Source organism: Nannospalax galili, unplaced genomic scaffold, assembly GCF_000622305.1.
Source record: "Nannospalax galili isolate Female #2095 unplaced genomic scaffold, S.galili_v1.0 scaffold683, whole genome shotgun sequence".
Taxonomy (NCBI): Eukaryota; Metazoa; Chordata; class Mammalia; order Rodentia; family Spalacidae; genus Nannospalax; species Nannospalax galili.
The window spans coordinates 361,902-375,254 of NW_008349093.1; the positions used below are offsets into that span (position 1 = coordinate 361,902).

The 13,353-nt window shown below is 49.3% G+C and overlaps 1 protein-coding gene across 1 annotated transcript in view; it reads right to left on the bottom strand.

The window, feature by feature from the left end:
• Alk (ALK receptor tyrosine kinase) overlaps positions 1-13,353 on the bottom strand; it is a 790,272-nt gene that overhangs the window by 32,658 nt on the left and 744,261 nt on the right. Inside the window, exons 14-19 of the mRNA XM_008846481.1 lie at positions 7,343-7,474; positions 6,469-6,613; positions 4,804-4,986; positions 3,521-3,619; positions 2,865-3,017; positions 1,366-1,470 (exon numbers count right to left, since the gene is read on the bottom strand). Coding sequence (XP_008844703.1) covers positions 1,366-1,470; positions 2,865-3,017; positions 3,521-3,619; positions 4,804-4,986; positions 6,469-6,613; positions 7,343-7,474 — 817 coding nt within the window. The remainder of the gene's footprint in view (positions 1-1,365; positions 1,471-2,864; positions 3,018-3,520; positions 3,620-4,803; positions 4,987-6,468; positions 6,614-7,342; positions 7,475-13,353) is intronic.

Consider the following 13,353-nt stretch of genomic DNA (forward strand, 5'->3'; position numbering starts at 1 on the left):
TCTGCCTCCTGAGTATTGGCGTTAAAGGCAAACACCACTATGCCTGACTGGTTTGTTTGGTTTTGACACAGCGTACCTATGTAGATTAAGTTGGCCTGGAACTTGTTATGTAGACCAGGCTGATTTAAACTTTGCTGTGATCTTCCTGCCTCATTCTTCAAAGTGCTTAGGTTACTAATGAACACCTGGCTCATGAAATGGGTTTGAACATGTCTACAGAGCTGTGTCTCCAGGAGGAACCATGATCAGCATTCCTTCTGCACACGAGGATGCTCAGAGCCAAGGCAAACTCCAGGGAGGCAGAAGAAGATGCTGAGAGGGTGGATGCCGCTCTGTTACTATAGGCCAAGGCAAGAGCTGGCTTTGGTCATGTTCTATATGCTCAGTTCTGTACTCTGAAATGTATCAACCATGAACATTGGTTATACTTATTTGCTGGAGGGAGAAGGGAAGAAAGAAGAAGGAATATAGACCAAGGATTAGAAGAACAGAGAAGGGGCTCACCCAGGGAATGAGAGGCGGTTATCAGGACTGAACAGAATGAGTAGACAGGTAAAAGACTACCCTGTCTCTGCTCCCTGCCTTTTCCATCTCCCCTTTCCTTCCTTTTTGAAGCAGCAATTCTGAGAGTCTGGCCAGAGCAATGATCTCAAGTGTGCAAATCATTAGGCACATGGCAATTGTACAACCAGTATGAGCTCTGATTAGCCTGTCCCTTTGAAGGATGGCACCATATGGAAACACAATGTATGCTGCCATGTCTCTGTTTGCCCTGAGGGAACAGCCTGTGCACACTGCCAGAAGCCTTTACCTCTGTCCTTCTTCACACCATGCCCATCTGTCCAGGGCATCTTACAGCCAGCACGGAGCCTGGCTGGCCCAAGTCAAGCCTCTGTGACCTCAGACTAGACTACTTCATAGGTTGCATGGAATGGACACAGGAGGCAGATTTCATTCTCAGTTGTGTGGGAGGGCCTGGCTAGATCTACTTGAGCTGTTTAGACAGGGAAGGAACCAACCAGGACCAGGACTCCCTGATGCTCTTAAGAGCTGAGAGTGAAGCTGGGGTGGTAGAGGGAGAGCGTTCTCCATCGTGTTGGCTGCTGAAGAGTACCCATCCCCTTGAGCGGCCAGGAGGTTACGCAGGGTCAGAGATCAGCATCAAGGGCTCCTCTGGGAAACTACAGATTCTCTGGTAATGGAGGGTTAGAGCTTCTGTTTTGGCTTGGCCTAGTTGCCCAACCCAACTCTGGGGTCTAGCAGGACAGGGTGACACCTTGGTATCCATGGCACATCCTGAGACACTATTTCTGTCAGACCTGGCTTTTGCCCCTTTTGGAAACCCCAGGGCTCTGGCACACTCACCAATCATGATGCCAGAGAATGCCAGGACGAGGGCAGCCACCAGGGCAGAGGTCACGACGGAGAGGATCAGCGAGAGTGGCAGATGGGGCTCCGGGGTGGGTGACACTGGAAGACAGGTTCCAATGGGGCACTGACCACCATGCTGATTCTCCTCTGAGCTGATCCTAAGTCAGAAATACCCTCCCCAGTTGGAAAAGCCAACCTGCTGTTTCCTGTCTCTGGAGATCTGTCACACCTCCCTTTCAGGGGACTTTGGGCTCATCCTGATTTCACAGGCTCCTAACAGTAGCTTTTGGGTGAAGGGAAAATTCAGTTGGGATAAATATTAATCCTATGTATTGGCCCCAAACATCAGCTGCACAAGGATAGAGTGAGGAACAGAGGAGAAACAGAAGTGGACATAGAAGAGACGTGAGGGAGCACCACACTCAGTAGAAGCAATGGTAGAGTCCCATCGTGACACCCTTAGAGGCTGAATTACTTCCTGTGGTCCTCGAACAGGAGAAAGTCCCCTGAGCCCCCATCCTGGCCACGTTATACTCTGATTCATGAAACTGCACTTCCTCCTTTCCCCTTTCCCCTCCTCCTTTCCCTTTCACCCTCCCTTCCCCTCCCTCCCCTCCCCTCCCCCTCCTCTTCTCATTTTCTCTTCCACCTTTCTCTTGTTTCTTCTTTTTCTCTTTCCTCTTTCCTCCTCTCTCCTTTCTTTTCCTTTTTCTTTTTCTTCCACCCCTCTCTCCTTCTCTGCTCCCCCCACCCCACTTCCACAATCTAGATTGGTCTCAGGACATTTTGCATACTAGGCAAACACTCTACCATTGAACTACATCCCCAGCCCCTTGTATATTTTTCAAATTTTGAAATAAGGTCCCATTAACTCCACCTGTAGCCTGGCCAGGCCTTGAATTTTTCAATTTTTCTGCTTCAGACTTTTGAAGAGCTGGGATTACAGGCCTGTGCCACCAGACTTGGCTTGGACACTATATTTCTCAAGGGGCATTGACACTTGGATCACTTGCAGAAGACGGATCCTAGGGTCGGGAGGAGGCGTAATGCTTCCTCTGTGTGATGAAAATGGAATTGAATCTGGAGAAGACTTAAAGATAGAAGCATCATCCCTTTCTAATCTGCATTTGAAAGGCTGTGTCTAGTTAGGAACCCTGCCACAGAAATTCAAAGGTGAAACTCCTTGTTTCAGGGAGTGCCTGAGGTGCACTGAGGATCCTGTCACTGGGTCCTTGAGTGGAGAAAGGATAGCTGACCCCTTGCTGAAGGTGCTAGAGGGTTCCTGTCTTGGGTGAGGGAAGGGCATGGGTGACTTTGAGACTCCTTCAGGTGTAATAACCCACATTTCCCACAAGGGCTCTCTGCTCAATTGTCAGAGCACCAAGCTGAGAGAGACAGGACACTTACAAAACAGAGCTGAGCTTGTCCTGGAACCATGGAAACCAGTTGGCTTAAGCTCTGGCCCTCTTCCCTTCCCCACATCTGCCCCTTACCAATGCAGGAGACACCATCCTCAGCCAGTACGGTCCCATGGTCACAGAAGCAGATGACCTTGTGGCTCTCGGGGTCCATGTGGCATTCATCTACCTCACAGTGACTGCAGTTTAGGTAATGCTTGATATTCACCTCCCCATGGCCCTCCATCACTGGTGACAAGGAGGGAGGATCAGTCTTGGGCTGAACGTGAAGAATACCCTGTACGCCCAGATCCCCGCCTTTGAGCTTTATCTCCAGCTGCTCACTGTGGGGTCTCAGGGTCCCTGTTCTAGGTCTCTGGGCCACTGGAAGCACAGCTCTGTGTGGAGAAGCCTCTCTGGGCACCTGGTGAGTGGAACAGAGACTGAGGATATGTGTATGACTGTGTATGAATGAGAGAATTGCAGCCAGGGCCCTGATGCTGGATGGTACAGGTGTTCCAGCTGCTGTTTCTTCATTTCCTGGGACCTGCCCCTAGTGGTCTGTATTCTACTCCTCTGCTCACATTCAACCACACATCTGCACTTCCAAAAAGCATGGTGATATGAGCCTTCAGAAAAATTGCCTGCAAGGCCCTACAGCCATGCATTGATATCCTGGCCCCCCAAGATTTTGGCTTTTGTGGAAGAAATGGCCTAAAGAAGTTTGTTTCATCACCTGGCAGAGGGGGTACCTTTTAAGGCTGGGGTGTACAGGATACCCAATGGACTGATGAAAGAAACCCCATCTTCCCCATCCATTTCTGGGTCATTGTTTGATGCTGCATTGCCACCTGTAGCAAACCAGAGAAGAGTTGAATCCTAAGAGGTGGGTGCCCAAATCTCAACATATATACATATCAGTGGGCATGCAGCGATAGCCAAAGCTGGGGGCAGGGATCACTGGAGGCCTGTGGGGTAGGGATGAGGAGGGAAGGGAGGTTCTGGGCACAGAGGCAGTACTTTGGATTTTGGCTCTGTAGATGGTAGGTATGTGGGTCACTTTCTCCTCCAGGTTGGGGCCAGATCCTCTGGGGGAGTCTTTTCACCCTGCTAAGTTCCACTACCAAGTAGTCCAGAAGAGCAAAAGTCCAAGAAGTTGTAGTCTCTCTAGGCTCAAGAGCATCCTTGAGGCCCAGAGGAGTTGTTCTCAAGTTCCTTGGGATCAGGCTGGGGCCTGGGAGAGATGAGCCACTGTGCCTTCTGGCTCCTGTCCCTCCTTTCATCTGGGACTGGGTGATCTTGGGAATCCCCCCTGGAGTCCTCCCATCTACCCAAAGCTCAGAAAGGAAGAGCTTGTGTGGTTAACACAAGCATATTATACATAGCATCAAAGCAAAACACAGACACAAACATCACAGTGCAGGCATGCAGTGTGTGGCCTAATCTGGGGGAGGGTAGGGGCATTGTCTGCCAATCTTTCAGCTTCGGAAGACTCTTCCCAAGGCAGCTGGGGTCAACAGCAGGCTGCTTACTGAAGGGCTGAGCTGAGGCTGCCTGGGGCAGCTCCTGGGAATAGCTCTAGTCAGCATGGAGAATGCTGCTTTTTGGTACTAGTGGGCTGGGCATAGGAGACTGAGAATCAGGAGCCTATGACATGAAGACCAGTCCCTTCCATACTGGCTTGGCCAGGCCCCTGAAAGGAGCTATGAGGATTGGTAGAGTCTTATCTCCAGGACTGCCCAGTCCTTGTGTTGGCTTAGAGAACAGTCTGGGAAGCCAAAGCTCTGTATGCTCAGCTTTGAGGGTGATCAAGGATCACACAGGCGCTTGATGTTGCTAAGGAAGCCTGGAGGCAGGATGCTGGCTCGGGAGCCAACACCCTACCTCTGGCAGGCCCAAACCAGGCCAGGGTAGGGGAGCGTGCAGTCACATCACAGTTCACACTGGGTGGGGGAGGGGCAGGAGGTGACAGGTAGGGAGGTGCCTAGGACTAAGAGGGGGAGGGAGTGACACCTTGAACACGAATCATCTTTACCTATATATCCTCCGCCTCCTCCACCTGAGGAGCACCCCCCTCCACCCCCTCCGAAACCCCCTCTTGTCTCCCACCCCCACTTCTTCATGGCCTGGGGGCAGGAATGTCCTCCTGTGGCACCCTCCAGCAAAGACTTTCCGGCCCAGAGCAAGGAAGTGTTATCATTCCAGCCGCCTCCACCACCTGCAGAAGAAATGAGAAGTGGGCTTCTTGAGGAGCTGGAGAAATTGGAAGGAGGATGTGGTGGCCTTTGAGGGGCACCCTTACCTGTTCTGTTTCAGGGAGCCCTCTTCACAGAGAAAGCTAGGGATGCATGTCATGAGAGCTAGGGAGACTGCTTAGACCACAGCATGTGCCTATAGAGTATGTCTTGTGTCCTGGCCTCCCTAGCTCAGAAGTGGGCAGTGTGCTTCATTCAGGATCTGGGGACCCTGGAGATAGTGTGATGATGGAACTCCTTCCTCTATGCCTGCCACCGCTTGAAGCATTGCACCTTCATTTCATTAATTGTTTCCATACTGACAAGAGCTGGGGCCCATTGTCTTTGCAGCCAACTGTCAAAGACCTGCAGAGGTCACTGCACTATTTTCTTTCAGGAATCCTGGACCAGGCTCTCTCTACCCCCATGGTCTTTACTATTTGCTGGCTGTGAAACCCAGGCCATAGACTTCCCCATTCTGAACCTCAATTTCTTCACCTGCAACTTAGAGATAGTAAGACCCACCTCATAGGGTTGCCATTAGAACCAATGGAGAGAGTGAGTGTGGGAAACACTCCACAAAGTGCCAGGTATGGGGACTGTTGAGTTTGAGAGGCAGGACTCTTGTCTGCTGCCTGCCTGACTCAGCCTACTTCAGCTGCTCCCTGGCCAGAGACTCAAAGCTGTAACTCAGCCAGGAGCAGGGAAACTCAGCAGATGGTAGGTGATGCCCAGTGAAAATGGCAGGCACTGGCGCTGTGCTCTCTAAACCCTGGGTATGCCTTGACCCCTTGGAAAGCAAACTGACAGAGTTGAGATTGTACATGGTCACTATCAGTTGACCCCAAGGAATCTCTCCAGTGCTCCCTCTCCCTGATTGTTCCATATGACATTTTTAATAGACATTCCATAGACATGTCCAATCCAAAGACTCCAGTAGATGACGGCAATGGGGCCTGGGAACCCACGCAGAAGAAAGGGGATCACTGCCTGGGTGGGTCTGTTGGAAATGTAAGAGCTAACCTGCCTGGGGGATCCTCGGGAAGAACTCCTAGCTGAGGTTCTTCTGGCCCAGAGAGAGCAGTAGAGGGGCATGTGGATTGGGGAGCCTCAGAGAAGGACTAGGTGCTAGTAAGAGGGACCCAGGTTTAGAAAATGAAGCTAAGATGGGTAACAAGCTTTGATTTTCAATAGCAGCAAAGTATGCTGAGTTAAGGCCCTCCAGCAGGGTGTGGGGACTTTGTCAACTCTGGAAACTGCAGGGCTGGAGTGTTGAGCTTTCACAGGGCTAATCCAAAAGCCTCAAATCAGCAAGATAGATAGCCTCTGGGGCAACAGGGTAGTGCCTGCCCTCCCTCCCGTGTTATTGATACCAATCACAGCTCCCAACATTTTAGGGGTCAGTGACTATTATGCCTTCGGGGACATAATCCCTGGGAGAATTCCAGGAGAGAATGGGGCTTTACCTGCGGCTCCGGAATTGCCATTCAGCCCTAGAACTGAGGAGTTATTCTCCAATCTTTCTGGGTGGAACGTGTCTGTCTTGGCCCCGTAGGCCCTGCCACCACCGCCAGCTGCAATGATCAGGGGTACCGGCACGCCATCTTTCATCTAGCCAGGAGAAACATTCAGAGATGGAGAGACCAAGCGAGGCATCCACTAGGGAGGCCCCAAGCCCTGGTTTAAATGTTTAGATTTGACAGTTTACAGGGCAATGGGGTGACCTCTCCACCGGTGATGGTTTGAGGGCCCCAAATAGATGTTGTAGTAACCTCCCCTCCATTAGCTCCTGTATCAGTTGGAGTTCAGAGAAGAAACCCTCTGGGGTTTCCATCTCTTAATAGGTTACAAATGAGCTGGGATGGATCCTGGAGCTTCCTTCAGCCCCTTCCCTGAAGTTCCTTGGAGGTCTTGTTGCTGGTGATTAGAAGCAGGTCTCGCTGTCTCTATCCTCTGCACTCTTAGACATCTCTGTCTCTGATACCTACAAATTCAAGACTTAAGCCCTCAGCATCACTGTCCCCAGGGACAGCACCCAGAAAGACTCTCCTCCTGATTTTAGGTAGTGGCCTGCCTTTGATGATGTCTGAAAAGTCTGCTTTAGGATAGAACACTGGCCCAGGAGGTACAGGGAGCCCTGAACCAGAGTTGGAAAAGGCTCATCATGGTGAACCTGGGCTAACCTTTCTTAGGCAGGCAAACCCCTCTGGGTCTCAGCTTCTTATCTTTAATGAGACATGGAACAACATCCCAGGGATTTCTATCTATGGCTGTTCTGGGGATATAACACTATGATGGACAGATGCCACTGCCTTGAGCATCTGTCTGACCAGACCTCACCTTAAACACGAAGGTGGCTCCACCCCCACCTCCTCCTCCTCCTGCCCACTCATGCACGCTTCTGTTCACACGGATCTCTTCTTCTATCACGTTGTTCTCTCCGATGCAAACTTTCTGGATTAGTTGGTTTGTCTGTAAAAACAAAAAGCACCTAATTAGGTTTGTACCCAAATCAGGAGTTGCCACTTCCAAGTGCCCAGACCCTGTAAGCTTAAAGACAGGATCTGATTACTTCTCAAATAGCTTATGGTTGAGTCGAAGAGACAAAAAAAGTACAAACAATGGTCACTTTGGGCAGTATTGGGAAAGGGACACAGATTGGATTGGATATAGATGCTGTGAGGAGTTGGGAGGGAACCTTTATTCCTGACTGTATCCAGGGAGGATTGCCTGCAGGAGGTGGCTTCTGGAGGGCTATGAAATAGGGGGGATTCAGCACAGAGAAGGGGGCAGTCAATTCATCCCTGGAGGACAGAGCAGCATGACCCACAGGAAAGGAGGTGAGTGGAGTGTGTGTGGGAAAAGCCCATCTTAGACCAAGGCAATAATTAAGATCCTGTGTCTGCTCAACCCTTCTTGACAGGAGCCTGGCGTTGATGTAGGCTGGAGGGAGCATAAACGGCCAAGCAGAGGGTTAAACTAACTGCTAGGTCATGACAGGAGGTCTCGCATAAAATCAGAATTGGACTTCATGCCTAGGGAGTGGAGAGGAATTGAATTTTGTTTATTTGTTTGAAAAGTTGCAGCTCTAAAGCATCATGGGAAGAGTTAAAGATGAAAACAGAACAAATAAATTTGTGGAAATTCCATTATTATTATCTTTAAAAAATTTTTATGTGTATGAGTGTATTGCCTGCATGTGTGTAAGTGCACCTATGTTGTGCAATGGCCAGAAGAAGGTGTCAGATCCCCTGGAGCTGGAGTTATGGACAGTTGTTAGCTGCCGTGTAGGTGCTGGGAACTGAACCCAGGTCCTCTGCAAGAGCAGCCAGTGCTCTTAACTGCTGAGCCATTTCTCTAGCCACTGAAATTTCTTTCTTAACTCATCTTTGGGAAAGTAGTTTTTCCATCTTGGACATCTCATTTATCCCAACTAATGTCCTATTTCTTGTCTTTAAAATCCTTGGCACACAGCCCTAAATAGAGTTCCCTGGCTGCCATGTAGAAGAGGGAGTAGACCTTGGAATCAAACATCAGGACTCATCACCACTTTGAGGTGCCATCTCCATGGTGCTCCAGTGTGGGAACAGTATAAGTCAGCTGCTACTATGGTGTGTCGTTAGGGTTGGGGATGTCTAGATGGGTGGCTGCGCATAGCAGTTCCACAGATTCACTTCTGGGCTCCATATACTTCTCATGGGGGGTTCAGGGATCTGGGCATTCCTGAGATTGTGCTGGATAGGTTTTGTTGTCAACTTGACATACCTGGGTAGAGGGAGACTCAACTGGAGGATTACCAACATTAGATGGGCCTGTGGCCATGTCTGTGGGGCATTTTCTTAATTGTTGAGTGATGTGGGAGGGCCCAGCCCACTGTGGGTGGTGCCACCCCTGGGCAGGTGGGCCTGTGTTGCACAAGAAAGCAGGCTGAGCAGGGGCCAGGGGAGCAAGCCAGTAAGCAGCATTCCTCCATGGCCTGTGCTCCAGCTCCTGCCTCCAGGTTCCTGCCCTGAGTTCCTACCTTGGGCTCCCTGATGAACTGTGATCTGGGAGATGTAAGCTAAATAAACCCTTTCCTCCCCAAGTTAGTATTGGTCAGAGTATTTTGTCACAGCAATTGAAAGCAAACTAGAACTTTTGGTAACACAAAACCCTAGAACCCTGGAAGGAAGAGTGTGGGAGCTGCCAGAGGAACAGCCACACCTGCCCATCGGCCACAGCAGCTCAGATGAATTCTTTAAACACAGCCTGAACTTGGTGGGAAATGACTTTTCTTTCACTTAATGGAATAAAAGCCAATAAAACATAAAATTTCCTTCAAATGCTGCTGCGTAACCAGCCGGTGGACACGGCAATCCATCTCAAGCCATTCCTTATGCTAAAGTATTCAAGAGTGCTGCCAGTGAGTACTGGAGAAATTTCCAGATAAACAGCTGAGATGCAATTTGTTTTATGGCATTTTGGATTTAATGATGGAAATAATTTGACATTTTTTTTAGTGGATTTAGTGTGGATGGAAGGCTCTGACTCACTGGTGGAGAGATAATGTTTCTCTCATGTATATGTAGTGATGTCCAGGACAGCAGGGAGACTGCTGTGGGTGGCCTCCAACAGGAATGGGTGGCAAGGTGCGTATCCCGAGGCTGGGTCCATGGGAAGAGGGGAGAGGGGTAGATGGGGAGAGGGTGGAGGCTGTCAGTTGGGAAGTCCTTTGATGGGTAGGACATCTCATGGTTTTGTACTTGCCTCCATCTTTCAATCAAAAGGCTACCTGGAGTGAACCAGCAGGACTCAGAAGACCCACTCCCAGACCTGTCTCCCTCTCTCTCTCTCTCTCTCTCTCCACAACACCCACTCACACCTCTCTCCCTCTCTCTCTCTCTCTCTCTCTCTTCCTCCCTCTCTTCTTTCCTTTCTTTCTTCCTTTCTTTCTTTCTTTCTTTCTTTCTTTCTTTCTTTCTTTCTTTCTTTCTTTCTTTCTTTCTTTCTTTCTTTCTTTCTTCTTTCTTTCTTCCAGCAGGCAGTAATGAGACATTCACACCATGGGGATGAAGGCGCAAGGACTTGAGGATGGCCTTGTGAACACTTAGAGCAGGACTCATGCCTATCCTTCACTTCTGCTCCAGGCACCCCATTAAATTGGGGCAGGGGACTCCTAAGAAATGGTATATTCTCAGCTAGTATCTCATTGACCTACTTGGCGGAGACAACACACTTCACCGGACTCCTAGGATTCCATATCCCCTCAAGCCCATCCTACCTTCCTGGCTCCTCTACAGTTCTCTCTCTCTCTCTCTCTCTCTCTCTTTCTCTTTCTCTTTCTGTCTCCCCTCCCTCCCTCCCTGTTTTAACTTTATGTTGATTTATATCTTCTTCCCTGGACTTCTGAACCCCAGCAGTTCACCTGTGGTTGCCCATCTGCCATCTCCCATAGCTACTTGGCTGTCTATTAGACATCCACAGTTAGCATGTCTGACATTGAACTCCCAACCTTGCCACCAAATTTTCAATCTACTCGTTTTTCTTTTGAGATAGTCTCATTTTGTGGCCAAGCATGGCCTAGAACTCACTATGCAGTCTAGGCTGGCCTTGAATTTGCGATAATCCTCCTGCCTCAGCCTCCCAAGTGTTGAGATTACAGGCATGTCTGGCCTAACTTGTTCCTTCTGCAGCATCCCATGACAGGTGATGGCAGCTGCCTCTTTCCTCTGGCTCAGGCACAGTCCTTGGAGTCACTCCTGACTCCTTCCTTTCTCTCAGTTCCTCATCTAATCAGGCAGGAAGCCCTTTTAGATTTCTCATTCCAAACATGCCCAGTATCCAACCACTTGCCACCACTTCCACTGTGACAAGGCTAGTCCAAGTCACCAGCCTCTCTTGCCCAGATGAGTGCAGTAGCATTTGAATCTATTGCCTGACTCTTCCCTAGTGCTGCCTTCACAGTCCAGCAGCCTTCACAGTCCAGCCACAGCGAGCCTTTGGAGACACATATATCATTATGTCACCATTCAGCTCCATGCCCTCCTATGGCTGGGACACGGGACATGTTCTTACAACAGCCTGGTCCAGCCCATTTGCTCTGGTCTTGCCTCTTAGCTTTTGTCCTGCACGTCTCCCCTCAGGCACACAGATGTACTCCCCCCTCAGGGACTTAGCCTTGGTCAAGTCTTCCTCATCCTGCTTGATGGAAGCTCTTCATGTGCAAGAATTTTTCTTATATATTGACATGGCCCAAGTTCTTAGAATAGGGGATGGTACACAGAAGGTACTCTGTCGATGTTTGTTGAATCACTCTCAATGGGTCAAAAGCTGTCAGGCTTATGCACTAGCCTTCCTGGTATTTGCTGGGGGGATGATGAGGTTTAACAAATAGATTAGTGATTTTGCTATCTAGAGAGAATCTGGGAATTTCAGGAGGCATTTTGATGGTGGTTGCTGGGAGACACTACTGGCATCAAGTGAGTAGAGGATTGGGATGCTGTTAAATGACACAGGGCAGGACCCCTCCCTGCCACAAAGAAATTCTGCTCTAAAATACTAATGGTGGCTCTGTCAAAAAAGCCTGATTTAGACCCATGCTACCAGGTGAGATCTGGTGGGAACTGGGCTCTGACTTTCTGTCCTCTTCTCTCTTCTCTTCTCTTCTCTTCTCTTCTCTTCTCTTCTCTTCTCTTCTCTTCTCTTCTCTCTTCTCTTCTCTTCTCTTCTCTTCTCTTCTCTTCTCTTCTCTTCTCTTCTCTCCTCTTCTCTCCTCTTCTCTTCTCTTCTTTCTTTCTGGGATGGTCAAGAACCCAGAAAGAGATTCCTACAGATATACAACTGAACCAGCCAAATCCTGCCTTTTAATTTCTAGAATTCACTTCATTCTCTTGAGAGTGACTCTAGACATTACTTTTCTAGAGGAAACCGGAGATGGGTACTGTCTCCACTTATCCAAGTGCTCATGCTATGCCTGGTCTGACCAGCAGAGGGGGCTTCCCTCTGTTCATGACTGAGAATCACTTCCTCCTGCCCTCTAGGGAACTCTCCCTGTGTATCCACAAAGTTTGAGAACAAGTAGGTTGATTAATAAAAATGATAAAGCGCAGCAACCTAGAGGAACAAGTAGATTACAATTGAATTAAAAAAAAAGGACGTGGTCCTGTGAAAAGACATAACTGATTACAATCCAATCAAGTAAAAGTCCCTTGCAGAAGTCAATGCAATCTTTCTGCTTAGATGAAAGAATTACATTAGCACTCAATAAATTCTTGTGAAAATTACAGCAGCCTGTAATTTAATGACTTAATATATTATAACAGCCTGCAAAGTCCTGATTATAGCTGCTAAATAAAAGTTGGAGTGGAGACATTTCTTAGGCAGAAGGTGGCATCCATCAGGCTTGGTCTTGTGGCTTTGTGTTAACCCTGGGAGGGGGTTGTGAGGGAGGCTGAGCAGCTCTCATCTGCTGCCTCCTGAACTCCCGGACAGCACCTGGTTCTTTGGAGCTGAGTTTCTTTAGTGGAACTGAGCTGCTTTATTGCCCCTGCTCCCCATTTGTCATCCCAGGCTGTCCTCCCTGGCTGCAGGGCAGTGCTTGGAACAGGAACTGTCTCAGGTACTGATCCAACTCCTTGTGTGGGCCCTGCACCAGTAAAGCTAGCCTTCAGGTGAGGCTGTAGTCAATCAGGACATGTGCCCTGCTGGGTGCTGAGTTCCTGCCAACACAGCCAGCGCCACCAGGGTACTGCCATGTCCCAACACTGTCAGGCGAGAGGCAGACAACTGGGGTATCTGGGGTTTGTTTGAATGCTGCTGCTTAGTCAGTCCTCAGGGTCTCATTCTGTGTCCATTTTAGACTACCCTGGACGTTCTCAGCTCCTGCTGTTGGACTTCTCTTTGACAACTAGACACCCTGGTGGGGTCAGAAACACAATGGCAGGCTGTCTTTGGGCAGAGGCTCATCTAGTGATGGGATATTTAAGTGGAAATGGGGGAAAAGTCATAGAAACCAAGCAAGTGCAGGATGCAGCAAAAACAGGAGCCCCGGGTCACTCTGTGAGTGACATTGGGCAAGTCCCCTCACCTCTGTGGTCCCCCTTTTCCTCCTCTGAAAAATGAGAGTGTTAAAATGATAATGGTCCCCACAGACTCATAGTTGGAATGTCTTTTTTTCTCAGCTGATAGTCCTGTTTTAAGAGGCTGTGGAGTCTTTTAGGGGGTGGGGCCCAGCTGGTGGAAGAAGGTCACTAGGGACAGGACTTTGAAGATTTCCCTTCTGGGTCTTTCCCCCCTTCCCTTCCTTTCTGCTTCCTGATTTGCTACCATGTGAGGAGTTTCTGCCATAAGCATTGGCTTCCATGAACTCCACC